General features: G+C 45.7%; 1 protein-coding gene across 7 annotated transcripts in view; it reads right to left on the reverse strand.

Moving 5' to 3' along the window:
• Positions 1-1,223: 1,223 nt before the first annotated feature.
• NDRG2 (NDRG family member 2) overlaps positions 1,224-26,887 on the reverse strand; it is a 39,820-nt gene continuing 14,156 nt past the window's right edge. For 4 of the 7 annotated variants that reach the window (XM_079951268.1, XM_079951265.1, XM_079951269.1 and 1 more), the window contains 14 exons: positions 23,348-23,453; positions 20,579-20,699; positions 20,412-20,474; positions 19,667-19,727; positions 18,645-18,731; positions 16,767-16,823; positions 14,441-14,544; positions 10,921-10,965; positions 7,171-7,222; positions 6,954-7,001; positions 5,697-5,732; positions 4,912-4,963; positions 4,435-4,468; positions 1,224-3,256 (listed from right to left, as the gene is read on the reverse strand). In XM_079951268.1, the coding sequence (XP_079807394.1) occupies positions 3,058-3,256; positions 4,435-4,468; positions 4,912-4,963; positions 5,697-5,732; positions 6,954-7,001; positions 7,171-7,222; positions 10,921-10,965; positions 14,441-14,544; positions 16,767-16,823; positions 18,645-18,731; positions 19,667-19,727; positions 20,412-20,474; positions 20,579-20,699; positions 23,348-23,453 (1,065 nt within the window). In that variant the 3' untranslated portion in view covers positions 1,224-3,057. Of the gene's footprint in view, positions 3,257-4,429; positions 4,469-4,911; positions 4,964-5,696; positions 5,733-6,953; positions 7,002-7,170; positions 7,223-10,920; positions 10,966-14,440; positions 14,545-16,766; positions 16,824-18,644; positions 18,732-19,666; positions 19,728-20,411; positions 20,475-20,578; positions 20,700-23,347; positions 23,454-26,887 lie in introns of all 7 variants that reach the window. The other 3 variants (XM_079951271.1, XM_079951270.1, XM_079951267.1) reach the window with 2 other exon arrangements.

Raw genomic sequence — 26,887 nt, forward strand, 5'->3', positions numbered from 1 at the left:
CTGCCTTTCAGAGCACCAGATGCCAGTGCTGAAAGCAAAATAAAATGAATTATCTAAGCATGACATGCAGATCATTGGCTTGTGGTCTTCCTTGATGCATCACATCTGGCTTGGCCACCAATTCTATGTAGCATGTACACCAGGCACAGGGAGCCTTTTGCCCTCCAGATGTTGCTGGAACTACAAATCCCATCAGCTCCAGCTAGCAATACCAATGGTCAAAGATGATGGGAACTGTAGTCCAACAGCACCTGAAGGGCCATTGGTTCCTCACCCATGATGCAGACTGTGAAGATGAGCTTCAGTTTTGATGGGAAAACATAGGGGAGTGGATTTCCCCAGCCTTTCAAGGCAAAGTGGAGGTTCTAATCACCACTGAGGGTTGTGAGCAATGATCAGTTTTAGATTATTTGGTCTGGGACCAAAGTATTTCCTGCCCCCTCCCAGCATATGATCTCAAAGCCATAAGGAGGGCAGCAGAAACTTTTTGAGTTCTGTGGAAAGAAAAATGGATCTGGGGTTTCTATAGAGTCATGGGTAAATGTGGGCAGGCAAGTCTTACCCTACACATCAGTTTTCTACATGGCCTTACCTCTCTGCCTCCCTCCCACAATATGGAGGTAATAATATAGAAGAACTACCTTAGAGACTGTTGTGAAGATAACTGAATGTGTACAAGCTAAGTCTCATAGGTGGCACCTGCGATGAAATGTTAGAGTGCGCATCCTTACCTCCCAGCCCAAGAGCTCCTGTTCAAAGTTCAGGTCAACTAAGTATTCCTTTAGGATATGGTAAACTGTAAGAGGCTCCATGCTTCCACCCAATTTCCCTTTTCCATTTGACATTCAATATTTCCGGGCTACCAAGCATCCTCAATCTTCAGTGGGCTGGGTTGCCTGCTAATGGGGTTTTGTTTATAGTGTACTTCTGCAAACCTCAGGAAGCATGCTTGTTTGGGACTACAAAGCCAGTAGCACTTACCACCAGATTCACTACTAGGAGATGTGAATTGCTTGTGCATTTCCCCGAGGCATCCGATTGGCCAGTGCAAGATGGCGGCATGGTGAGGCTGAGCCTCAGTCTCTGTCTCCGACCCACCCTACCTGGCAACTTTGGTGTTTCATTTTCATCACAGTGTGCTGTGAACTTCCCTGTTCTGCAGAAAATGGCCCTGGCTTGTTGCATGAATGGGCCACCTTGGCCATAAGAAAAGAAGCAAAAACTCATTCCTCTAGAGACTTTATTGTTAAGAGTCAGAATTCACCATCAATGGCTCTGGGGGAGAAAAAAAAAACACAGAGCCCACACATTCTCAAATACAACAGGATCCCATTACATGATGGAGTTTAAATTCCAGCTGGAATCCATTTCAAACAATGCCCGTATATACAGGCAGCTGAACTGTTAACCCCCAGTGCCTATTCAGGTTTGTGGAATAGGTAAGGTGACTTTCTAACTGGACCATTGTCTTTTGGGTTCACAAACAACTCTTTATTCTGGGTTTCGACGAAGCGTTCTGTGCCACTCAGAAGTTTACATACTGGATACCCTCACCTACAACTGATTCCAAGAAAATATTTTACCTTATTTGTTTTGGATTCCTTATTCTGTGAGATCAACATGGCAAACACTATCGATACATTTAGGTTTGTTGTTGTTTTTTTTTTAATACAGCTGATAACATTCAGAGAACTGATACAGTTGGAATCCCATTACAGAGTTAAGCTGACGCAAAGTTTGCCCTCCACGGCACCACAAGAGCCCTGCTCAAAGCCAGCACCCAGAACCCACTACAGTCAGCCCTTGTTGCAATAATAATAATAATAATAATAATAATCACAGCCGTTAACAGTCGGGAGTCTCCTCCACTCATCTCATTACACAAAGCCAGTATAACTGTAGCCTGTTGACATCTGTGCCTGGCACAGTCACAACAAAGCAATCCGGCTCAAGCCTCCAGCAAGTCTCCCCTCCCAGCATCCCCCCTGAAACATCCTGAAAAAGGAACAACCCCACCCTCCCCAACCCCTAATTTTAGCTTTGCCCAGCCTCCCAAAATGCCCCTAACTGCCCAAATCACTCGCTGTCTTAGCAGGAACCATACATGCACATCACAACGCAGCTACCATCTACAAGGGGTTTCAGGTGGGAAAGAGAATGGCTAAGGTGAGGTGTCTGCATGGGACGGGCAAGGGGAAGATGAGAAACGAAAGCGAGAGAGATGATGGGCAAGGAGGAGCGGCTGAGGGCTCCGTTTCTATTGAAGTGATAATGGGGAAGAATAGAAGTTGTCTAGGCCCTGGAGAAGGAGCTCTAACCTCCCAAGACAGACGGAATGGACAGAAATCTCAGGAGATGAGGCGGGTAAGGAGGGCAGGGGGTGATGGGGGGTGGGGTGAAGCAATTGCCACGCTGGGGGGCACTACGTCAGCATGACAGGAGCATGACAAGTCCTTCTAAGGGGGCTTGTGCGTCTCTCTTGTGAGGTCCTGCTTTTTTTGCCTACGTACACTCCGGAGGGGACAAAGAGAGAGAGAGCTAGCAAGGCAATCTGTTGCCCATCCAGGCTACTCCAAGAACGAATCACTCAGAAATCAGGGGGAGGAGGAACCATGGTTAGTTATGATCTAGACAGGAGAGAAGGAAAGAAAAAAAGAAACCCAACGCTAATCCAGACTTCCCTTATTAAGGAACCTAAGTGTGCAAAAGAAGGGAGGATCGAGGAGAAATTCAGAACAGGTGCAGGATGATCTAACAGTTTAGAAAATGTATAGTATTCCATCCATACCTCCCTAGGTGCCGAGGGGGGTCACTAAGGGAACCGGGATGGGGGGCCGACACTAGTCTTGAGGTTACGGGAGAGAAGAGGGCAGGGTTGGCGAGGGAGGGTGTGTATGTGTTGGGTGAGAAGGAAGGGTCAAGGGGAGTTAATGTTTGTTTTAAAAAGAGTACAATTGCATCCCATCTGGGCCTCCCTGGACGTTTAGTACCGTTAGGGGAGATCGTCACATGGCCCAGTGGCCGGAGTGCATTGTGGGATAGCAGAAGAAGTCCTGTTTAGAGGTGGGAGGCGGCCTCGTCCCCTGGCCCGGCGCTCAGCAGGACACCTCCATGGTGGGGGCTGGCGGCTGAGGTGCCCCCGCCTCGCTGCTCTGGGACAGCGTGCGCGAGCGGGAGCGGTTCCCGTCCCCTGAGGCGGCACTGGACAGAGAGGCGGTGCGCGAGCGGGAGAGGCGCGTCATGCAGGACGAAGCCACTGTGGGGAGGAGAAAAGAGAAACGGGCAGAGTCAGACAAAGCTCCTGCACGTAGCCAGACATAGGTCGCTCCTCCCAGGTCTTGCTCCTCCAAGGCAGGGTGAGCAATCAGTGCAAGGTCAGCATAGTCTTCACATGGCCACTGCAGCTTCTAAGACACATTTGGGACTGAGCACCTTTGGGTGTGAAATACGGATCTGGAACTACCAGGGAATTGTGCAATACTTGCTGGTTTTATATATGTGTATAAGCTCAGCTTTCTTCAAATTCCCAGCACCTGTGTGCACTGAGACCCACAGAGCAAGTTAAGGGCTGACTAGGGCAGTGGGAAGTGAGAAGCATAGGCACCATCTCTGGGGGACCCTGGGTTCTGGGGCACCCACAAAATTTTCACTGTGGTTGCCCGTTGGGCCTTTTGGGGCCTATCGCAGCCACAGCAGGGTGTGATGGGGCCCGTTGAGTCATGTACGCCTCACAATGTGTGATGTCACACACGTGACATCACGCACGCACACCAGGCACCCCGAATGTGAGGCAGAACCCACTGCAACTGGGCGGGGGAAGGGAGAAGGACCTTAAGGCAGACTCCTCTGGAGAAGGCTCATGCAGCAGATTTCAGATCATGTGAATAACTTGCATAGTCATCAACAAGGCCTGTGGTCCTGCTCCCTCCATCACTTATTGCCATTTTGCATTTTATCCCTTCTCCAAAACAAAGCCATGCATCATCACCACTTTCTTTCCCCCACCCCCAAATATTTTGCACAGTCAAAGCCCAGATTGGGGTGCAAATTGATCGAATTTGTACATAATTAGGTCATTTGCATAACATGTTGATAATGTGAGCAATTTTGTTTTGGAATGCAAACTTAGGGTTTGCATGGTGCAGAACTGCGGCAGTCCTTGTTGTCTGATAGTGTCATACAGCGTACGACATTATACAAAGGCACATCACCAGCCTTATTGACTTAGGTGCATGACAGAAATCTAAATAAACTAAATTTTGCTTTCTCATCGTCACAGCAAACAGTGTGTCCTAACTGGAGGTGGTGTAAGTGTGAGTTTTAGAGAACACGGGAGTGAGGAAGTCACAAGGGAGGGTGTGCAGGCAAGTTGGGGAGAGAGTGTGTCAAAGGGTTATAGGTGGTTGGGTGGAAATACCATAGAAGGTACCTGACCCCTGACTCAGTTTCTTGTCCAGTACATAAGGGACTGAGGAGAAACAGGAAAATATACCTCAGTCTACAAAGAAAAGAACCTCCCCCCCCCCCGGGACAAGAATTCACCGCTGGCCACTTTTCAAGGGTTTTGGTCAGAACTGGCACTGGCTTCAGTTTCCGGACACCCCTAGTTCCCAGGCAACTTAATCTAAGAGGCCCCCAGGAATGTCACAAGAAGGAGAATGTCAGCTGGGGGAAGGATGGAGGGAACATGGTGCTTGGAAAGAGACAGATCCCTTTGTTGTTGCAAGGAGCTATGGGGAGCACTGTAACTGGGTGCAGGGCCCAGTCAAGGTGGAGACAGTGAACTGGGTCTTCAGATGCTCACAAAGGAATTCTGAGAAATCTCTGCTCTGGCTCAAACATTCCCAGTAATGCATGCCCTCTGAGGGATGTATGGGGGAGGGGGCAGAAGGTCTAGGATCCAATACTCACTGTATCCCATGCCTTGTACGAAGTACTTGAAAGCCTCAGTCAGTTTACCAGGCTGAAGGACGGAAGAGAGGGAAGAGAGAGAGCGCCAAGGAAAACATCAGAGGTGTGCTAACATCAAGGTGGAAACATAACCAGCCAATCCTTTTTTGCATCATATTTGTAATCTTGCCTCCCTCTTTATAAGGTAACCACTCCACACCAATGCTTGGGGTTGGAGGCAGAAGAACCCACAATAAGTTGGAAAATGTCTGGCATGTTAACCTCTTCAAGTTAAAAGCAAAAATTGGACATAAGTTTAGTCACATTTTGGGAAGGGGTCTATGCCCAGTTTCAGGACAAAGACAATTTTTCTATGAATGTTGAATTTTATTTTTTCTTATCCCCAAAAGTCTGATATTCTGGGGAAGCAGGTTTCTTGTACAAGATCTGCCAATCAATTGTAATTGATTGATCCTACTAGAAAACAGCAACAGTCCAGAAGCACCCACAGGTATATATTTGCAAATTATTGGGACCTTGAAAACTTTTGTGAGATGCATTTGGAACTGGAGAAACAGCAGCAGGGAAGGAGAAATTAAGTGCTTGCTCTCCTATCTCTAAACCACCCCTTCCCAAAGTGACTTTTCTATTTAAATCAAAGAAGTGTGCACAAACTTTTGAAGCATGTCCTAGCAGAAGGTACAATGCACTGAGGAACATTAGGGATGGTTTAACTAAGTGCAGCAGAATGGACAGAATCCAGTCCTGCCCCCGACCCTCCCACCAGTCGTGCCAGCCTGTCTCACCTGGGTCAGCTGTGGTTGTCCTCCAGAATCTGCCATCTGAAAGAAACAAAGAGAAACCTAAATGGGGAGCAACTGTCTACAGGCTGGAGAATATGCAAGACTAAGGAGGAAGACCTGGCCATCTTTCTTAAGTGGCTGCCTCCCACTCTCAACGATTCCCTCTGCAAAGCACAGGTTGTTGTTCAGTGACAGCAGAGGATGAGGAAAAGTTGAATTTGGTTTGTATGTGTGCGTGGGAACCTGAGCTGATTTCTGTATAAACATGAATAGACACACCAAAGCTTTGACACCAGTCACAATCTACCAAGAATACTCCTGTGCCCTACCTCCTAGCACAGAGAATCTGTGTTCAGAAAAATCCTGCCCCTCCCCAAAAGGAAACCTTAAGAAAGCATTTATGCATTCATCCTTCAAAGTTTTAAAGTTATATAAACAAAGAAGTAGCTGTGGTGTGTGGTGTGTGGGAGGCAGCAAAAAAGATTTAGGCAAACTTTAGGAATCTCAAATGTGATGTTATGGGGATGGTAGACCAGCCCTGAAAGACAGAGATAGAGGAAGTGGGAGGTGTGGGGAGACAAAATGGTCATAGAAGAAACATGGAGCAACCAGGTTTTTAGCACTGAATTTCATGGGTATTCTTAATAGATTAAATTGCTTTATGTAAGATGCTTAGAGGCTTTTGTTGGTGATTGTATATAAGTCTAGCCTAATAAAATAACAAATGGGAGAAGAGATGATAGAATATTTGATTTCTGCACTTCTTGCCTGTAAAATCTATGAAGACGACCAAATCGGATTGGCGACTTGTATTATCTGAAAATTTCCAGGCAGGACTTCTGAATGGTAACTGGCCTACCTTTTGGCAGATTCAAACAAGTTATTAACAGAGATTGTGGCTAACTTTCTCTTTCTGACTACAAAGCATGAAAGGAAATCTTTCCTGATCAAACCTATCCTGTATGGCTGTTCTCATGCGTTACAGTTTTTAATCTGGTTATGTTATTTATTTTGTTCGGCTCACGTTTAAGCTCCATATTTTAAGGTATCATGTTGTAGATCTCATTTTAGACATTCCTGCTATTTTATATCCTTTGTGCATTGCAACCCATTGTAATGTATTTTGAATGTTATGCTATGTATCGCTGTTGGCTTAATTTTGTTCAGGTCTACGAAATAACAAAGGTACAGCAGCAAAGTTAATGGAAGCCGAAAGCTAGACTGGCATTCTCTGCAGTAGCCTTGAGAGGCATTGCTTACCTTAAGGAAAGAGGTCTGGGTAGGGTCCAGTTTGGAATTGCACTCCACCTGGCAGGAGAGATAATGGCAGAGTGAGCATAAAGAGCAGAGCCAAAGTGAGACAATAGGTATCTTAGTTCCTGTCAAAACCAGAAAGTAGAGGATGGGCGGAAGGTCCAATGGCTCCATAGTCTTTTGCTGTGGAATTTTTGAGAAGATATTTGGCACTATCACTCACCACTGCATCTTCATGAGGGGCCTGGTCTCCCACCACCAGCATCACAGGACACCTGGCAATGTGAAGAAGAAGAAAAATGTGTCAGAAAGTTAAAGCTGCTGTAAAGGCTGCAACTCAGCTTACTTGGGTCTTGCAAACAGGTGAACAGCTTTTGAGTTGGGGCATCAAGAGCCCTACTCTATGTTTCATGAAAAGCTAGACAGCAAGCTTTTGAGTTTTCCACCAATCTTGAGCAAGCTAAGCAGGATGGGGGAGCAAAGAAGACAAGAAATGTTTGCAGGTTGAAACAGTCTGAAGATGGGAATCCAGGAATCTGGGCCCTTGCAGACTCCTGCTATTTTCAGGTGGGATGCAGTCACAGAGTGGCAAATTCAGGTTGTGCAATCAAAGCCAATAGGGCACTTTTTTTGCACAACGAACTCCGGGATGGGAAAATAGACTTGAAGTATCAGATCACATTTGCTTCCTGCAACACCACACCCCATAATGTCCCCACAAACAAATAAAAACGGATGGTCATTAAGCAGGCTGCCCAGAAGCGGCCTACAGGCTACAACAGCCTCCTGCAGCCTAGTGATCTCCAGATGTCTTGGATGGCTGCGCTGGCTGGGGCTGATGGGAATTGTAGTCCAAAACATCTGAAGGGCTCCTGAGGTCTCTGGGTTGGGAAGGGCTGTGTTATACTGACCACAGGAGAGCAGCTGTACTGCCGGAGAACTCTGAAAACTCCTCTCTTCCACACAGGCAGAAAAAGGCAGAGGACAGAAACTGCAGTGATGGAGTAGCTGTTGGCTGCCTCCCCCCCCCCCCTTGCCCCAAGTGACTAATTTTTCCCAGGCACTCAGGAAGAGAAGTCGGGGAAGTTAGCTGTTAAGAAAGAAAAACAAATAAGAGGAGATAAACAAGAGGGGGGGAACAGCCAATGATTCCTCCTCCACTACAATTGATCTCTATCACTTCCCACTCTCTCTGACTCTTGGTGCAGGAGCCATTAGAAATCACAACAAACAGATCTCATGTGGTCAATGTAACATGTAGTTATGCTCTCAGGTACTGCTGGTGATATGTCAGGCCTTTCTGGGTGGTGGGGACAGCAGGAATCCTTGCCTTGGTGTCAGTCCAGGGCATGTCTATCCTGGAAGCTTGTGGAAAAGGAGACCTGGCAATCAGCTACACACTCTTGCACACTGCATCAGCTCAGACCCAGCCATTTTGTTTGGGGTGCAGAGGTGCTTCCTAAGGTTGCTTAGCAACCACAGTACACTACTGATACCCTCCTGTCTCAGGGTCAGCTCAGCCCTAAAGGCCATACAGACCATTTTGGGTGGGTGGAGAGTGGTGTCAAACTTCGAGAGCCACAGTTTTACTGTCAAAAACCCTCAAGGGAGGAGCACACTACCCGCCACCCTGCGAACATTTGAGGAAGCAGGGCAGCCGCCATTTTCCCAGTAGCAGCTCCATCTCCTCACTCCATCCAGTTGTGAACCAGGGGCACAAGACTGCAATTGGGAAGACCCTTAAGGAAGGACCGTAATCTCCCTGCATATAAGGTGTCAATATTGGGAACAGCAAAATTATAATTACTGATTATTATTCATTATTGTTGTACTATGTATTTTGGGTCTACAGACTGCAATAAGGCTGTGTGTGAATTTTTCTTTTGCCTGGAGAAGCAATATAGCTTGAGCCAGCCCAGGCCCCTCATGAAACCTGGCACAAGAACCAAGGCCTATATCCAAATTCCACAGAGATGGAAGCCCTCCTTCCCATTAACTTCCCATTCCAGCAGAGTTTTGCTGTTATAAAATGGTGTGCAGCTGAATTTTGTGTCAATTCAGGGCGTTGGTTTCTTTTTGAAAATAAAATAGCTCAACCAAAAGAACAGCTCGTGGTTCCTCAAAGGAGCAAGTGTACAAGAATGGGAAACTCATGAAGATGAGCACACACACAAAAAAAATCAGGGTTATAAACAGCTTTTTCTGGGTCCCTCAGAAGAACATAGTCAGGGACCCTCCTTTTTATTGTGAATTCATGATGATGGTGGGGAAGTTATATGTGATTCCATTTTCAATACTGTTTGTGCCTACAAGTTGCAAGGTGGACATACTGCTTCATTTCCAATTGGTGCATGCCCTGTGACTTCCTGCTGAAATCCTTTAACTTTTTATACTCAGATTTTCCACTTTATTCCCCCCCCCCTTCACTGCCCTATAGCACAAGAGTGCCCCTCCAAACGGCAATGCCATAACATTGGAGAAGCACTGCAGAATAACTTATCAATGTGTGGACCTCTGGTATATATTCACCACTATTGCACTATTATTGTGCCAATGACATACAGAAATTTAGGAAGCTTCCTTGTACTGAGTCAGACCATTGACCCATCTAGTTCAATCCTGTCTACACTGACTGGAAGTGCTTGTCTAGCCCTACCAGGAGATGCCAGGGACTGAACTTAGGATTTTATGCATGCAAGACTTTACCACTGAGTTATAGCCCTTCCCAGTGGCAAAATGCACCTCGGGGAATCTGGAGGCGCCCCCCAGTGGCCCTTCTGTGTAGCCCCTGCTTGATGCCTGCAGAATTGGCTCCATTTTCCTCACTGGTGTGCCCAGAAAGCTGGCAAGTGAGCACGTGACAGTAGCGAGGATTTTTGGGGTGGCTGTTACTGGGGTCTTGACAGATACCCATGGACGCTGACCCACTAAGTTGGGATCAGTGAAAACAAGAAGGAACAAAAACTGCAATGCAAGATTGCCTTCGTTCAGACACAACGTAAGAAATTGCTATTTTTAGCATCTCTCTTTCCACATCCCTCTTGCCACCCCTGGGAGTTATTCACAAGGTCACACCTTTTATTTTCGATTAATTAATCATGCAAGCCAGTCCCTGAAGTTTCAGAGTGAAGAAAATAAAAGAATTGCTGGGAAAACAGAGCAAGCTTGTTACTAATTAATCTAAAATAAGATTAATGAGGATGAGAAGCAATGTAGGAATAGGTGGGAAGGCACTGACGCATCTTAAAAAATTATGCTCTTACAGCTTTTCCTCCTAGAGATTCTAAAGTACTTATATATGTTTGAATGCAGAAGTGCTTTAAAAGCACAGTCATACCTTGTTTTGCGACCGGGATCCATTCTGGAGCCCCGGCCGCTAGCCGAAAAGGACGCAGGGCAAAGCGCCGCGTCTACGTGCGCACGCGGAGCGGTTTGGGCTTCTGCGCATGCGTGAAGCGCAATTTATCGCTTCTGCACATGCACGAGCAGCAAACCTGGAAGCAACCCGTTCTGGTACTTCCGGGTTTGTAGCAGACATTCGCCGGAATGGACGCTAGACGAGACGGATGTTCGCGGAGGTATTACTGTATATAAATAATTGCTAATTTTTCAACTTGCCACTGTTCCTATGCCTTTAAGCAATGCTTAATCTGCAGGCTTTAGGTAATAAATTTCATATCCAGTTTCATGAATAGCTGCACTGCTAGCACCTCAAGCCGCTGTTCAAAGGCACAAGAGCAGGCCAGACCAGTTTTCCTGTTCGGCTGGCAACCCTCTTAATGTGCATCTTTTTCAGTGCTGTGTTAGGATGAACTGTGCATCAAGTGTCAACCCAAGCCTCTAATCTGTTTTAAAAAACCAATTTTAAAAAACCAGTTTGCTACTGACAGCATGTGATCCCTCCCAGAAGCAAAGGTGGCAACTTGAGGACACAAATGTGTGAAAGAAAATGCAGGTGCTGGCTGGCACTCACTTGAAAGTGATGTCTCCTCCGCGCTCCAAGCTCAGGTCTCTGCGGCTGTAAGGGGGGAAAGAAGGGAATTGTAAGCTTATTTTTTTTCCAGCCTCCTAAACAAAGACCTCCTTATGCAACCCGCTCCCTGCCCCTGCATACCAATACCATCACCAGGCTCTCCATATGTTGGTCTCCCTTGTTATATAATTCTAGGTCTAAGAGTTGCCAACCCCTAACACTTCAAAAAAGTGCTCCTCTGTCTTGATCACTGTGGCCACTCCAAACATCTCCTCTCCATACAATTGTTGAAGGCACATAAATATCCTTCTAACCCAGAGGTTGGCAACCTTGCCAACTTTCAGGACCAAGCGTACTGGTCAAATACAAAGAAAACAAAACAATCCCAGCACAATCAGTCTGAATTCTTCAGTCAATCTACATCCTACACCAAGCAGAGCATAATTCTCTAACCTGATGACAATTTGCATCATCCTCTTATTTTGCATTGTTCAGTCACAACTCTTTTAAAAAGTTTGCATCATTGAGGATATGAGCCTGATGTTTACTTCTGGGGAGGAAGGGGCAAGGAGAATCACAACTACTTGCCTTTTCCATCTCCTTCTGCCAGTGGAGAGGAACACTGCTCTCAGTAGAAGCCCTGAGCTTTGCTCAACGGGTGGGAAGTTGCCACTGGGGCATTTTGGGGTGGCATGCTGAAGCCTTGACTCTCATGTCACATTCACATCATGCATTCAAAATACATTTAAAGTGAATGGTTCCCCCCAAAGAATCCTGGGAACTTTAGTTCACATCTCACAAAGATACAATTTCCAGCACCCTTAACCATCTACAGTTCCCACGATTCTTTAGTGGAAGCCATGTGTTTTAAAACAGGGTTGCCAAGTGTCCTCTTTTCCCAGGACACACCTTCTTTTTCAGGGGTAAGATCTGGGACAAATTGCATTCATTTGCTTTGAATGTCTGTCATAGGATCCTCTTTTTTGCTCTTCAAAATATGCCATCCCTAATATATACTATATTGGACCCCTCAGCTGCATTCGCCTGGAGCTAGCCCATGGGAAAGAAAAAATAATAATTCCCACCTTATATCCTGGCTTGCAGGGCTTTAGAAGTGGGATTGCTTTGCCTTTCTGTTTTTACTAGTCATATGACGAAGCAAAGAAGTATGCAAGCCATACCCTAATGTCTGGAAATCTTATTCTGCCACTCATCCAGCACCTGAGATTTCTCTTTGGCATTGCCAACAGACCTTCCAACATTTTCTTGCAGCCATGAGGCCTGGAAACTTGCTTTTTCCTTTTTCTTTTTATAAATAAAGTTAAGATTCTCTGAAGATTGAATTCGACCACCAATATAACATCCTGCATTTCCCCCCCCTTGGAACTGCTGCAGAATCCCAGCACACACACACACACACACACACACACACACACACACACACACAATCCTCCCTGTGTCTCATCCCTTTCTCTGGGCCAACCAAATGGTGCAGTGACTAAACAACTGCAGTTATTATTTATCATTATCCCATCTTTTCACAACCACGCACAAGGCAGCTTACGTATGATTGAAATAATACAAAGGCTTCAGTCATCTGCCTTTTAACTTGAACAGTCCATCAGTTCATTGATTTATGTTTAAATAACACACACCAGCATATTGTCAAAACCTTTAAACAGAGCAGCCTTTCTGAGAAGCATGAGGTTAAATTTATGAGTGAGCAAAAAAAAAAACACACACAAAAAGCAGCAAATTCATTAGAATGGCAACTCCTTAAACTGTGTTCTATGAGAAGAAATGAGGATTGAAGGAAATTAATAAGGGCTTTCGTGAACCTAAACCATCTACCCAGGCCCAGGTTCAGCAAGTGGCTCCTTTCAGCTCTGGTACACCAGCAGAACACAACTTACATTTAAATTAAAACATGTGAGTTCCCTCAAAGAACCCTGAGAACTATAGTTTTTTGAGGGTGCTGGGAACTGTAGTTCTGTGCAGGGTAAATTACAGTTTGCAGGATTCTTTGGGTAAAACCACATGCTTGATATATGCTGTTAAGTGTATGGTGTGTACACAACATCACTGTGGGTGCCTGTTTTTAGCCCTCTTTAGACTAACACTCATATTGACACCAGACGGTGGCTGTGTTTTTTTCAAACTCTTTTTACAGTGCCCTGGAAGTTAAGTTATGGTGAAATAAAAAACAGGGTCGTTATCCAGAACTACAAAATTAGCCACACAGAGGGCCTATCCCCAAGACCCTGTAGGAGTGGAACGGGTCCAGATGGCACTTCTCCAAGGGCTCATTCAACTTTGGAAACAGCCACCCCTTTCCAATCCATTTCAGCTGGAGACGGGCGATTCTACTGTGATTCTGCATTGAGTCTGAATGGATGTTCGGCTATTCCCCAAAGGAGAGATGCAGCAGAACCACCCATTTCATCCTTGCATGAGTCACACTGCCCTGGGCTTGCTGCCTTCCAGTCAGGAGACATCCTCAGAGCAGTGAGCCATGCGGTAACACACAGGGTGTGCTTCTCTAAAGGCAAGTAGTTCTTTCAATAGAAAAAGCAAGCAGTTAATACAGAACAGAAAACCCGTAGCTGTCAGAAGTCCGAGGAAAGCCTGTGTGGGAATCAAAGAGCGTTTCAGTCACAGGGGGCCTTGCCATTAGGCAGAATGAGGCAATTGCCTCAGGCGGTAAGTGCTGGTGGGGGAGAATTATCATTCTGAGCATCCCCTGGTTGTACCCTTCTGTCACTTGCTATGCAGCCAGTGCTGTGCAGCCACAATGAGCCTGCTGTCCTCAGTCCTTAGCACTGTTAGAAGTGCTAAGCAAAATTGAACTGCCAGCCCAGTCAACCTCTGTATGTGGAATTGTGTGTGCATGCAAATGTCTTGTGCCAGTCCTGGTTCCAGTTATTTTTTTAGATACCTTAATATTTATATCCCTGCCAACTACCTAACATTGCTAAACTCTAGTCTGCTGGAGAACTAGAGGCCACCAGGTCTTGAGCAGGGAATCTGCACCTATGTTATTGTTATTATTATCATCTACAACTTTGTTGTTGTTGTTGATTTCATTTCTATGCTACTTTATATTTTTAAGAAAAACACCACAAAGCGCTTTACAACCCAAATTAAAACATCGCATGAAACATTCCAAAATCAAGCATTACATAAGAAGATAAAATATAGAATAGATGTTCAAAGCAACATAATTGACAAGAAAATAAAATGTCTCTTAAAATTCAAAAGAAGACATTACAGAGGGAACATATTCCTGCGCAGTAAAATCTTATTGGTGTCTGGACCAGCCCTGCCTACCCAGGCTGGCCACTGGATGTACCTAGACAGGAAGAGGTCTAATAAAAGACTTCCTGCTTAGTCTGGATCTGTTTCTTGCACAACAACTATCTTTCTTGCTCTGGCTTGCTGCTGCCAACACAACCTTGTCATGCCCTCACGCTGGTCTTTGATGCTGTGTCCCCACCCAGGTAAGTCCTGCCCACACACACACCTGTTGTAGCTGCTCCAGTAGAGCTGGATATTGGGCAAATTGGTTGCATGACTCAGGACATGCCGCTGTTGTTGCACCAGCTCAGTGTTCTTGGACAGTTCCTCCTGTGGAAGAACATAAACGGGGTGTTAATGCAATATCCTAATCCCACTCAATTAAGACATGCCGTAATTAGTACATGGAAATGCTTATTTCTGTGCTATGAAAAGCTCTGCTATCTGATTTCCACAGATCCGAACAGTAACAAGAACAGGCCAAGATATTTTCTTCTGCAAGTTTGGCAACCCCAATCACTTCTCTCAAATGTAAATTACATTATTATTATTATTTTGCAAAAATGCAAAGAATGCCAAACATCCCCTCCCCCTAAAAATACACTGGCCTGTCATCAAATCCCCACTATTTTTTTTTAAGATGCATAATTGGATACCAACTCCAGCCATCCCTTGTTTAGAGAAAGCAAAACCATCTTCATTCATTTTCATCAAATTTGCAAAACAGGCCGTGCTCTGGCCCTCGAGTTTAGATGGTGATTGTTGAGGTAACCAAAGCTGACATTGTGATGTGTCTCTCTTCTTCCCCTTGTTCTCCAGTCATGATTCTGAACATCCAAGGTTGCTAATCCTGGCAAAACTGAGAAATGTGTGTGTCTCACTCACAGGGCTAGCCATTGCTGAATCCCAGTTCAGTTGGGACTGCTGTGACATGGATAACACAGAGCCCCTCAGTTCTTCACTCAAACAAGGGAACTATACTGGCATTTCCCCACATAGTGGCTCAATATTATTATTCTCTATTATATTTAAATCCTGCCCTCTTTCCCGAAGGAGCCCAGGATGGCAAACAATAAGTGACAAAACAAGAAAAATGTCTTTAAAAGCATCTTAAGAAATCATGAGGTAAAGTGAAGTGGTAGCCAGATGGCTTTTGGAGACAGCTTATCCACTGAGGCAGGGTCAAGTGGGAAGTTCTCCCGAGCAAGCCCTATTGAGAAGAGTGGGGGCTACCCAAGAGGGCCCACCCTTCATTTGAATGGATCTTTTTCAGAAGAAGAGAGGACATTCCATATTTTCTATCCCTTCTGCACACTTATGTCCAGGCAGAAGCTATTCTCTTTCTACAGTTTTGTGTACCCTTTCCATCTTTCTTTCCTCTGTTGTTTTCTCCACATTTTAGAAATTTAGATTTTACTTAGTTCCAGGTTTTTGGTCATAATGCTTAAAAAAAAACCCCATTTGATAGCATTGATTCCCCACCCCCAACTGTAGAATTATTACCAATATACCAGTCAACCTGAATACAAATGGAGTGGTGGTGGTACCTAACATTTACATGTTGGAACAAAATAAATATATGTTGGCCTTAGGTTCACTGAATAGGTCTGGCAAGGCTATTTTTTTAAAAAAAAGATGGAGATTTCTTCTTTTGTTTTATTACTCTGTAAAGTGACATGCACAACAGTTATACGTGCAATTACTTTTGTTATTAAAATAAACACACCTGCATAAAACTCACAAATATTACAGTCAGTGAGGGTAACTGGGGAAATGCAAGCACTATAGAAAAATTACATAGTTTGGAATAAGGTGTAGGGTAAAGCACAACCATATAATTTCCTGGTAATTTTGCAAAAGAGAGAGAAAATAGTTGGATAGATAATGTTGGAACACTGACGATGGAATACCTTCTGTACTGATGTGTGACTGTTGCTGACATGATTTACAGTGCCAGGTTGAAATTTTATTTTATTTGCCCAGCCATTTTAACAGTTCACATTGATTAGTCTGCCTTATTGTTTTAGCTGCTTCTATATTGACTCCATGAAGATGTCTTGTTGTTTTATTTATGTTATAAAGGTGGCCAATTTTAACCATGCTTATTATATACTGATAAAGAGCTATCTATACAAATACCGGTACGTGGTAATGTACATATAGCAAAAAGTGGGGGTGGGGAAGTATGAAGTAAAGATAAAAAAGACAGTGTTTTTTAAATCAATAATAATAATAAATCCATAAAGTTCTAAATCCATGAATTTTAAAGAATGGTTTCAGCTTGGTCCCACACCAACCTTCACCAATCTGCTGAGCTCCAAAGGTTTTGGGCTACAGGTCCAATCCACCCCAGTCAGCATGATTATGCTGACTGAGGCTGATAGGACTTGCAGTTCAAATAATCTGGACGGTACCAGGTTGGCGAAGGCTCTCACATCACTAGAGAGCACCTTCTCAGATGGGGGGGGGGGTATCCCTGGTCCATTCTATCTCCGACACACCGCTCCATGCACCAACTACTGTCGCCCTTCTCCCCTCTTGCAAATGCTTACCTGGCTGAAGAGATGTTGCAGAATCATCTCAGAGTTGGAGGATGTGAGGCCAGTCAGCTGAAGAGAGAAACAGAATGAGATCAGAGGAGATGCAAAAGTAGACACTGGTTTGAATGGGCCAGATTGGCACCTGCATGAGAATTATGGGGATTGGCTTATTCCCCAGAGGGAAAGCAGAGATCTCTGAGAATCTATTGCCTTCCAGAGCACAGCCTGTACTCAAACGCTAAAATCTCATTTCAGTACCAGGGCTTCATCCTGGAACATGCAAAGAAATCAGAATTAAGTGCTTCTGAGAATATGCAGAATGCATTTTATTCCACTGCTGAATTACTGTATCCCACCTCTAAAAGACATCAAGATAATGTGAGATGTGTTATGTATTCAGTGGTCTGTGTTTGCCTGAGCTTGAGTCTGGACTAAGGATTCTGAGCTCCTGTGTTCTGATTCGATACATGATGTCTAATCATAGAACATTTCAGGATTTGGGCCTCTGCCATTGGCCCTTGAACTCTGAGTCATGATTTGCAGCTTGGAAGTTTAGACAGCCAATCACGTTGGGAGTGGAAGTGGCCCAGACTATCAGGAATGTACATAAGCAGTTGCTTTGCCCGTTTCCCAGTTATGTAGTTCAATAAAGGTTCTTGCTGTTTTCGCTGTGTCTTGCCTCATGGGAAGCCACCTACACATCAAGAGGGATAGCTTTTATGTAAGTCACAGCCCTTGAATTTTTTTCCTTCAGAAATTGGCCTTTACCCTTCCTATCTCCTAAGTTCCCAGAGCCAAAAATTGGGAAAGAGGAGGCTCACTAGAAAGCTTAGCCAGGTGGTGCTACCTGGCCACAATTGTCTAAGCATCCCGCCCTTTAGGTTGTTTGGGGGAGTAGGTTGCACATCTGAGTCTTCGATAAACTTGGGAGGAATATGGAGGAAAAGTCGGGGGGGGGGGGAGTAAAGCGTTTGGTGAAAGTGGGCGAAGAAAAAGTTGAAGAGAAACCAGAGGGGGAAAAAGAGGGAGACAGAAATGTAAGCAGATGAAACAGGGCAGCAGACAGAGGAAGAAGAGTAAAATGGAGGTTGCTTTCAGACAACCTGTTTATGGAGCACTCATCTTGGTTTCTTTGAACAAGGTTTGTGGGGAAGAGATTAGATGTCAAGCAACTATTGAGCATTCATTTGTTTGTGGGGAGATTATACACCCCATCTAGTAACTGTTATCCTCCACTTTCAGTTACAACATCTCGCCACTTTCTTTTTTTAAAAAAATCAAATTAGTTTTCCAGTATACCCCAATAATAGCTAAATTATAACAATGAATTAAGCCTCTCATCACTTTCTTTAGCACAAAACGTATCTCCCCCCCCTCCCCCCTGGAAATAGGCTTGTTGTGCAGAAGTGCCACTTTAATTGTATGACCTCAATTTGCTGGTATGTGGTTGAATCCCATCCGCAAAAGTGCAACAGTCTAGAAGTGCCTGCAGCTGAGAGGTTGATAGACTGAAAGGAATTTCTGCTATCTCGATAGTGATGGGTAACTGGCACCAACACCAAAGTTTATGGGCTTTTTTTGTTTTTGTTTTTGTCATTATAAACAGGCAAAGAATAGGTTGTGTTAGCTGTTTAAATTTGTAGAAATAAGAACAATGATTCAAGCGCCCATTGGAGCAGCCTGCCACAACTGTGAGCCTTCCGAATGTTTAGACTACAACTCCCATCATCCCAGCCAGCATGGCAATGGTCAGGAATGATGGGAGCTGCAATCCAAAATATCTGGAGGACACCAAGTGAGCAAAGGCTGCATCAGACCCCTTCACTTCATCTGCAATTGATTACTAGGCGCATTAGACAGTGGTAAGCCCCTTCACTTTCCCAGTCTCACCTTGTGAGCAGCCCAGTCCATCCAGCCCTTGGCATTGGGGTCAATGTTGACCAGAACCAACCCCTCCACGGTGTCTGCATGAGAGAGCTGTGGAAAATCATAATAACATTCATGACTAGCGGATAAAATGTTCGCATGGCGCTCACCATACTGCTTATGTATAATTTCAGGGACATAAAACAGAGGCTTCTCAGTGCCTCATAGGCAGCTGGCTGGCCAGGGAAGGAAATAAGATGTGGCAATTGCAGAATCCTTGGCCTGATCCAACAGGCTCTGCTTATGCTAAACTTTTTCCCCCTTCTGGTTCTGGCTGAAGTGAGATCTGAACCAGAGCATTGCTTGTCCTCTCCTCCTCGTTGTCACACTAGCTCTCATAAATAGCTTTTGACACATATTCAAGTTGCTCTGTGTACATTATTGCAGCAATCCCTACTGAAACCAGAGAGATAGGGTGGTGCGTTTGGAGCATCAAGCTAAGCCTGAGGTTCAAATCCCTGCTCAGCCATGAAGTTCACTGGGTGACTTTGGGACATGTACTCCCTCTCAGTCTAATCTACCTCACAGGTTGGTGTGAAGATAAATATATATATATATATATTTTAAAAAAAGGGAGCAGGGAGCACACATGCAGATCTGGCGTCTCTGAAACAAATCAATCGATAACATCAGAACGAAGTTTCTCCATTCATCCTGTGGCAAAGTCTTGGCCTCTAAGAGAGAGCCACTTATGTAATTTCACCACACGCGTTCATGCCTCCCCTGAGATTTGAAACAGGAATTTCCTGTCTCTCAACTAATTCTCTTAATTACTGCAGCACATCACACTTGCTGGAATCAAATGTTGGGCCCATCCTTCCTCTGTACTTCAGCTCAGGAAACAACCGAAACGCTGCTCTGTGGTTGTTAATAGGAACACAGATGTCAGCTACTCTGCAGCCCTGCTGCTTTTGGAGAGGTTCAAACTGGGCACGGAGAACATTTACTTAATCCGACCACCACTCATGGGTCCCCCACCCACTTACGCTGTAGCGTGCCAGGATGTAGGCACCGGCTCCGACTCCAATTCCGATGATGCTGGTGAAGCTAAAGGAGGAAGAAAGAGGCCAGTTTCAAAATACGCAAAGGAGCAGGAGCTGCCTGGCACCTTTTTGGCACTTGGGAGCAGAAGTGGGCTCCAGCCATTTGCTTATCTTGTGCCTTTGGAATTTTCTCTAAAGTGAACACTTTGAAATGGCACAGACTGAGTGCCTCATGTTTTCATGGCCCCCCCCCCCGGCTCCAATTCCCTTCCCCCTCTCTTTCTCTTTCTCCCACGTGTTAAGTGTGTGTTCAGCTATCTATCTATATTTATCTGTGTGTGTGTGTGTGTGTGTGTGTGTGTGTGTGTGTGTGTGTGTAATCTGCCAAACCGAATATAACACTTCATGATGAAAAGGCGGGAAGCCTAGGCCACAATTACTCTGTTAGTGTTTAAGATGCCAAAAGACACTTGCATTTCCTGTAACAGACACACACGGCTGGCTATCCCACTGGAAGAATGATAATAATGGGAAATACCCAAGAAGGAATCTTACTTTGGTAGGTTACCTTGGGTCCCCAGATGTTGTTTCTGTGCTTTGTTTTGTTTGATTGATGTGAATGAAAGGCTGTGCCTTTTCTGATTTTACACTCCAGGGCAAAGAACCCTTGTTTGAGAAGGCTGGCAGGTGACCCCGTCGCAGGTTGTTGTCGCAACCCACCCACCCGTGTGATCTCGCCCCAACTCACTTCACATATTGCAAGATGCAGGGGATCATGTCAGCCAGCTGGTCCAGCGAGGGATACTGATACCTAGGAAGAGAGCAGAGAGCAGGGGCTGTGTTAGACTGCTAGGCTGTTGTCCCCATCACACCCAACGATGCGGGTGGGGCAGGAATGGAGGCTGCAAGGCTCACCCCAGAGGGAAGGCCGGGGCCCCCTCCTCCATGCCAGGCGCGTCCACATGTATCACCACGAAGTTCTTTATGATCTCTTGCATGTCCTCAAAGTGGAAGAGGGTGTCGAAGCACGAAAGATCTGGGGTGGGGGTGGGGAGACAGAAGAAGTGGGTGTCAGGCTGCAGAAGGCCAAGCGGTAGTGCCGTCGAGACTGGCGAGCTGCAAATCAAGACAGCGGCTGCCGTCTTGCTCCAGGAGTCAGTAAACAGGGCAGCAAACTGACTGTTGTTGTTGTTTTACACTGGAAGGTGCTATTTGGATTCCTCGCTTTACCATGCAAGCCTATGCAAGTTTACAGTCGTACCTTGGTTGTCGAACGCCTTGGTACTCGGGACGTTTTGGCTCCCGAATGTCGCAAACCCAGAAGTGAGTGTTCCGGTTTGCGAACTTTTTTTGGAAGCTGAATGTCTGAAGCGGCTTCCGATTGAGTGCAGGAAGCTCCTGCAGCCAATCGAAAGCTGCACCTTGGTTTTTGAACCGTTACGGGAGTCGAATGGACTCCCGGAACGGATTAAGTTCGACAACCAAGGTACCACTGTACTCAGAAGTGAAACCCACTGTGTTCAGTGAGGCTTTTCCCCCAGGTAAGTATCCTAAGGGCTGCAGTCTAAGGGATCAAAATGTCTTCAGCTGGCCTGGCAAAAGAGCAAGAGATGGGGGCATTCAGATAAGCAAGCAACCTTGAATAGGAGAGAGCTCCTATGTTCTCCTTAACAAGGGTGAAAGCTTTTGAAGAGAAGAAGAGCCTTCTAGGCCAGGCTTCTCCAACCTGGTGCCCTCCAGATGTTTTGGACTACAACTCCCATCAGCACAGCCATGGAAGCACAGCCATGCTGGCTGGGGCTGATGGGAGTTGCAGGAAGGCACCATGATGGGAAAGGATGCTTTCAAAACCAGGAGATGATTGGCCTCAAGGGATGGTGGGGAATTCTGGAACAGAGTGCAGATAACTTGGGAAACATTAACGATAAATAGGACAATGTTTAAAATTTCAAATTAAAGTTTTAGAATGGAATCTGGTGATTCTAACATCAAGGTATGAATCCCCCCCCTTTTTTTAAAGAGTTAGGGAATAAAAAGCAGGCCTTTTGGGGGTATGAGAAAGTAGACCAGAGTGCACCAAAATGCAAAGGTGCATGACTGAAAGCTTTCCTCAAGTTTTCTTCTTCTTCTTAGCAGTGATCGTTTAAATGGTCCCTTGGCTGTGGAAAGAATGCAAGACAACCCATGTTTCGTTCACTTTCACAACCCAGTGAGGAAGACCGCTATCATACCTGTTTTCTAGGACGGGAACTAAGGACTTGGCTAGACATTACACTCACTCTGAGAGAGCAGGCTCCACCATTCCATGGGGAATTTTGGAGACTCCCTCACAGACCAGCATAAATGGTTAGAGGGAATAAAAATGTCACACGTGCTGGAGGAGGCGCTGCTGGCTGCATTTCTCTGCCCCTTGTTTATCTCCCCTACTTGGTGGTTATTTTTCTCTAGGAGTTGGAAGGGAGAGTAGTAGGGGAAATTAGCTGCTAAAGATAAGGTTGAGATAAACAACCAAGTAAGAACGAAAGCCAGCAGTTCCTCCTCCCCTGGATGAGTGTTTTTTCTCTCTCCTCCAGCTTTCAATGCCTGTTGCAGAAGGCAGAAGGCAGGCAGGCAGGCAGGTGGGTGGGTGGGAAACTTCAGAGACAGCAGGAGTCAGATGCCTACAGACAGACTCTGAGGCAGAGCAACCGACTTGCTTGAGAGTCGACCACAACGTAAACTCGAGCATCCTCAAAGGCCACAAAGATCTGGTATTCTAGAACAGGAGAGTGGAAACATGCTCACAGACGCCTCTCCCCACACCTCCGCCCTCAAGCAACCCAAAGGCATGATCAGAGTTCAGGGACATATTCCAGCCAGGCAACAACTCTCAAGGACAGTGGTGAGGGGAGTGGCCAAAGAGAGGTGTGGTCCGAGGAGAGTCCTGAGGGGCTGTATTTGCCCCTCCCTCCTCTACATTGTTAGGAAGTGTTGGTTCTTCGTCCTCAAGCAGCTATGGTAGGATTGATTGTGATGGGTGGGGTAGAGTGCATCCCCAGGGGGCGGGCAGATCAAGGCAAATTAGGATCCACCAGTAGATCGCAGGATGATTTGCAATCAGAAAGCAAAGGCTTTTGATTCCCCATTGTTCAAGAATAGTGTCCACAAATGGCTCTCCTTCCCTACATTAATCTGTTAGAATTTCTGATCCACACAAACTTAGATGTAGGTTTGTGCTCATACATGCAGGTCTTCCCAATGTTTTGTTCATGGGGGGCAGCAGGTACCTGGCTCCAGCCTCCAAATAGGCCTTGACATCTGTTTATAGTATTCTCCAAATAGGCCCTTGTATTTTGCACCTGACTGGTGGATCTTGGGGTTGTAGCCTGAAGTTTGCCCACACCAATGGTATAGTATCAAGGAACCTCCACACAATAGGAGACCCAGTGTGTGTGTGTGTGTGTGTGTGTGTGTGTGTGTGTGTGTGTGTGTGTTGCATAGGTGTGAATATGTGCTGGGACTTCCTGACCCCACCAAAACAAAAAATTCTTGGGGTTCTTCCAGAATGGCAAGATCCTTGATGCAAACGTTCTACGAACTGGACTGTAGGGCAAATTGCCAAGTTCTCTCTTGGGGTTGCACCGCTTGGAAAGCCCCCAATCTCCCCTCCCTCCTGCCCCAACCAAGTGGGTGCTCCAGTCTTACGGTTTTGTCCCACATCATGGTAGGTGAGGATGGCTGGACGTTTGGGCTTGGGTGTCCCATGGATGGTGATTGTCACAACCCCATAAGGTGTCTCCACTGTGTGTTTCTGTAGAAGGGGGAAAAGAGAGAGAGATAGAAAGAAAGAAGGGTGAGCAAATGTGACATCACAGGGCTAGACCATAACCCAGTGCAGACAGCCATAACCAGACTTATGCTGAGGGCATGGAGGGAGAAGTCGGGTCATAAGTGGTGGTGGCCCCATCTCTGACTTCTGTGCTTAGATGGTTCCTTGTAACCCGTAAACTGATTGTATATGTGTGGGCTTCCTCTGTGAAATCTGGGATCCAGCTAAATGCAGGTGTTGCACATCACATGGCCATAAAGATTTTGCATGCATAGATTCTATGTACAATGCACAATCAACATGGGCATGGGGAAGGAGCTGGTTGCTGTGATCCTAGTCCCCCTCCCCTTCCAGGCTTCCAGTGTATGCTGATCATAGCAGCTGTCTGCACAGAAAACATACAGTGCATGAGTAAAGACGTAGGTTCAATCCTAGTTTGTTTGCACTTTTGAAATTAGGGTACCTCAAGGGACAGGGCTGAGACTGGGTTCAGAGACGGCAGCGAAATGGGCCAAGTCAAAAGACCACTCAGGGCCCAGTCAGTTGTTGCTTTCCCATACATCTGAGGCTGTGTGTGGTGCATGGTTAAAAACAAGGAGTGGGAAATGAAAATTACATGCGCGCACACAAAACTGGATATTTTCACTTATTTTGCACAGTTTATTCTACTTATGCTAGTTATGGGGTGGTGAAAACTACTATGCATGTACCATGGCCCATCCCGGCTGCTAGAACTTCTGCTCAGAACTTGAGTCCCCAGCATTGCCAACAATGCACAGCAATACATAATCACCAGGTGGACCTTATCACAGTACGGAGATAAAATATTATCCCCCTTCTATTATCTGCACATCATGATACTGTTAAAGACCCAGTTACCAGTGTGATTAAAAATTGATAATATTCTTCTCTTCTATTCCACCACCCTCAGCTTCTGATTTTCTGACCCTTCTATTTTCATGCCTATCTTCACAGCCTTGAGGACTAGAACCTTGGTGTTTTGTTTTAAAGAAGACTCTGATTCATGGGATGCTCACTTTTGTTCCCCTGCCCAAGTACCCGCCAAGACCATCAAGATCACTAGTTGCTTACTTTGTCCCTACAACTACTTCAACTCTATGTTTTTTGACCTGTAGATTAAAATCAGCATCCCTTCCAAGGCTCTCAGGGTAAAATTGAGAATAGTAGCCAAACCATGGTTTAAATATGAGTTAGGAATCAAACCCAGAACATGTTGTTTATATGGTAAAGTCCAGTCCAGGAATATGCCAAGTAAGATAGATTAGCTTTGAGTATACAGGGTTCATTTTCTTCTCATCCCAATTTGGAATTTTATGAAATGCCATATATTATAATCCGCTTTCCTCTGTGCTTTTTCCTAATGTACAAATCATCTCCAAGCCATGTTGTAATCTTGAAATACATCTGAAGCGTGTGCAAGGTCAGGCGGTATGACTCATAAGTGAAGACTATGCTGGCACTCGCTGCCTTAAAAACGAAACACTGCCCACAACATTCCAGAACAAGTGCAGAATTCAGTGTCAGAGGACTGATCGTCTCCACCTTATCATTCCCATGATACACTGGGAGAAACCTGGGCCAATATTCAAAACAATCACATTTCTTCTCTCTCCCTCTCTCTTTTTAAAGTTCCTTGTTTGTTCTACAAGCCCTTCCTGCTAAGGCTTTCTCTTATAGCACACAAGGGAACTCAATGTATTCAAAAGCAATTGGACACTCAGAGAAAGGTTGAGTGATTTGGCACCGGCAGATACTCCTTTCCAGAAAGGCAATAACACAGGCGTGAAAAGGGTAAAAGGTGGAGATGAAAGAAACAGTTCAGAAGAGAGGCAAGCGACCGCGAGCCTAGATTTAAGACTTGCTGGCAAGGCTGCCACCAGCCCAAAGCGGGAAGCAGTGACTAATGGTTACAGATGATAGTCCGGGACAGCACCCACTGAGCCAAACAGAGGCCACCAGCCAGGCATTGTGGCTTGCCAGGAAGGTTGTTTGCTGAACCCTGAGTACTGTATTCAGGTCCTACACAAGACCTATTCAGGCGTTCTCCTTGTCCTGAGCCCACATGCACTGGGGAAGAAGAGTGCTAGTTCCCTCAACCCGTCCCATGGGGGTCAAGTGAGACAGAAGCAAAGAGTTAGTTGGAGGGTTAACTTTTGAAGCAGGAAGTCTTCTCTGCTCATGCACCGTTCCTGGCATACAGCCCATGACATCAGGTTCTGTATCCCGAAGAGAAGCTATACCTCCAACTCATGGAGAATGACAGGTATGGCAATGGGGGGTGGAGGAGCTGTCCCTGCCTTTCCCCCTCTCACACAACGATTAAACACAACAGGAGAATGCCTGCATGAAGCCCCTGTTGGTGTACAAACTATGGGAGGCAACTAACAGGCATTTCTAATGGGGTCATATACAGCTTCCTGGTAGGACTCTTAATACAGTCCTGCAGCAGGGTTTCTACTAAGGCAGGGGTGAGGAACTTATTTTAGCCTGAGAGTCACATTCCCTTCTAGGAAACATCAGGTGGTAGTGGCAGTGCAGGCAAAAGTGGGCAGGATGACAAATGTTAACTTACTCTCACACCCCTCTCCATCCTCCACCCAGGCATGGGAAAGGAGGATTATAAGAGTTTGGGGACACGTTCTAGCCAGGCAAAAACATTCAAGTAAAGGAGCCAGCGAAACATGGCCTGTGAGGAACAAGAGTCCCAAAAGTCAAACAGAAAGACCTGGAGGCGATTCCTGGACCTGAGGCTTCCCATTCCTATCCTATGCCAAGGGAACATGGCAGAATGGAAGTCTGGCTTATACTAAAGGGTACAACTTGTAGAGAATGGACTGTGCCTAAACACAACATACTTGGCAGCTTCTGTAGTTTTGCAAACCCAGGCAGGAAGTCAAAAGAGGAAATCCCTTGTGGGCTGCTGCTGCTGCTGCAGAAAAGTGTTGGGCTGTGTTTGGCTTGGTGGGTTTTCAGTCATGGTACAAAGGCAGACATTGCTCCCATGTCTTTAACAGCTGTGTAGGGGTGGCGAATAATGCCAGTGCAGGAGTGCACAACATGGTACCAGCTGACCATACACAGAGGCCTCTTCCCTTTTTGCATCTGGTCACTCAACTAGCCATAAACCCCTTGGGAGGTTTTTGCTTCATCCATGTCGGCACACCAGCTACTGTTGTTTATTGCAGCCTAATCTAATCTTACGTTTTCTTATCTACTCTCCTGCATTCTGATTTGTTTTATGGGTTGTAGTTTTATTGCTTTTGTGTTGACTTTGGATGATTTGGCACCTGTGTGCATGTTTGTGTTCCCAAAAACATTTCAATAGAAATATTGTGATTAATGCAGCAGTGTGGTGGAACAGAGAGGGGCAGGGATGTTGGCGTCATCTCGGCGGG

The sequence above is a fragment of the Podarcis cretensis genome (genome assembly GCF_951804945.1).
Source record: "Podarcis cretensis genome assembly, chromosome: 13".
In the NCBI taxonomy this organism is placed as follows: Eukaryota; Metazoa; Chordata; class Lepidosauria; order Squamata; family Lacertidae; genus Podarcis; species Podarcis cretensis.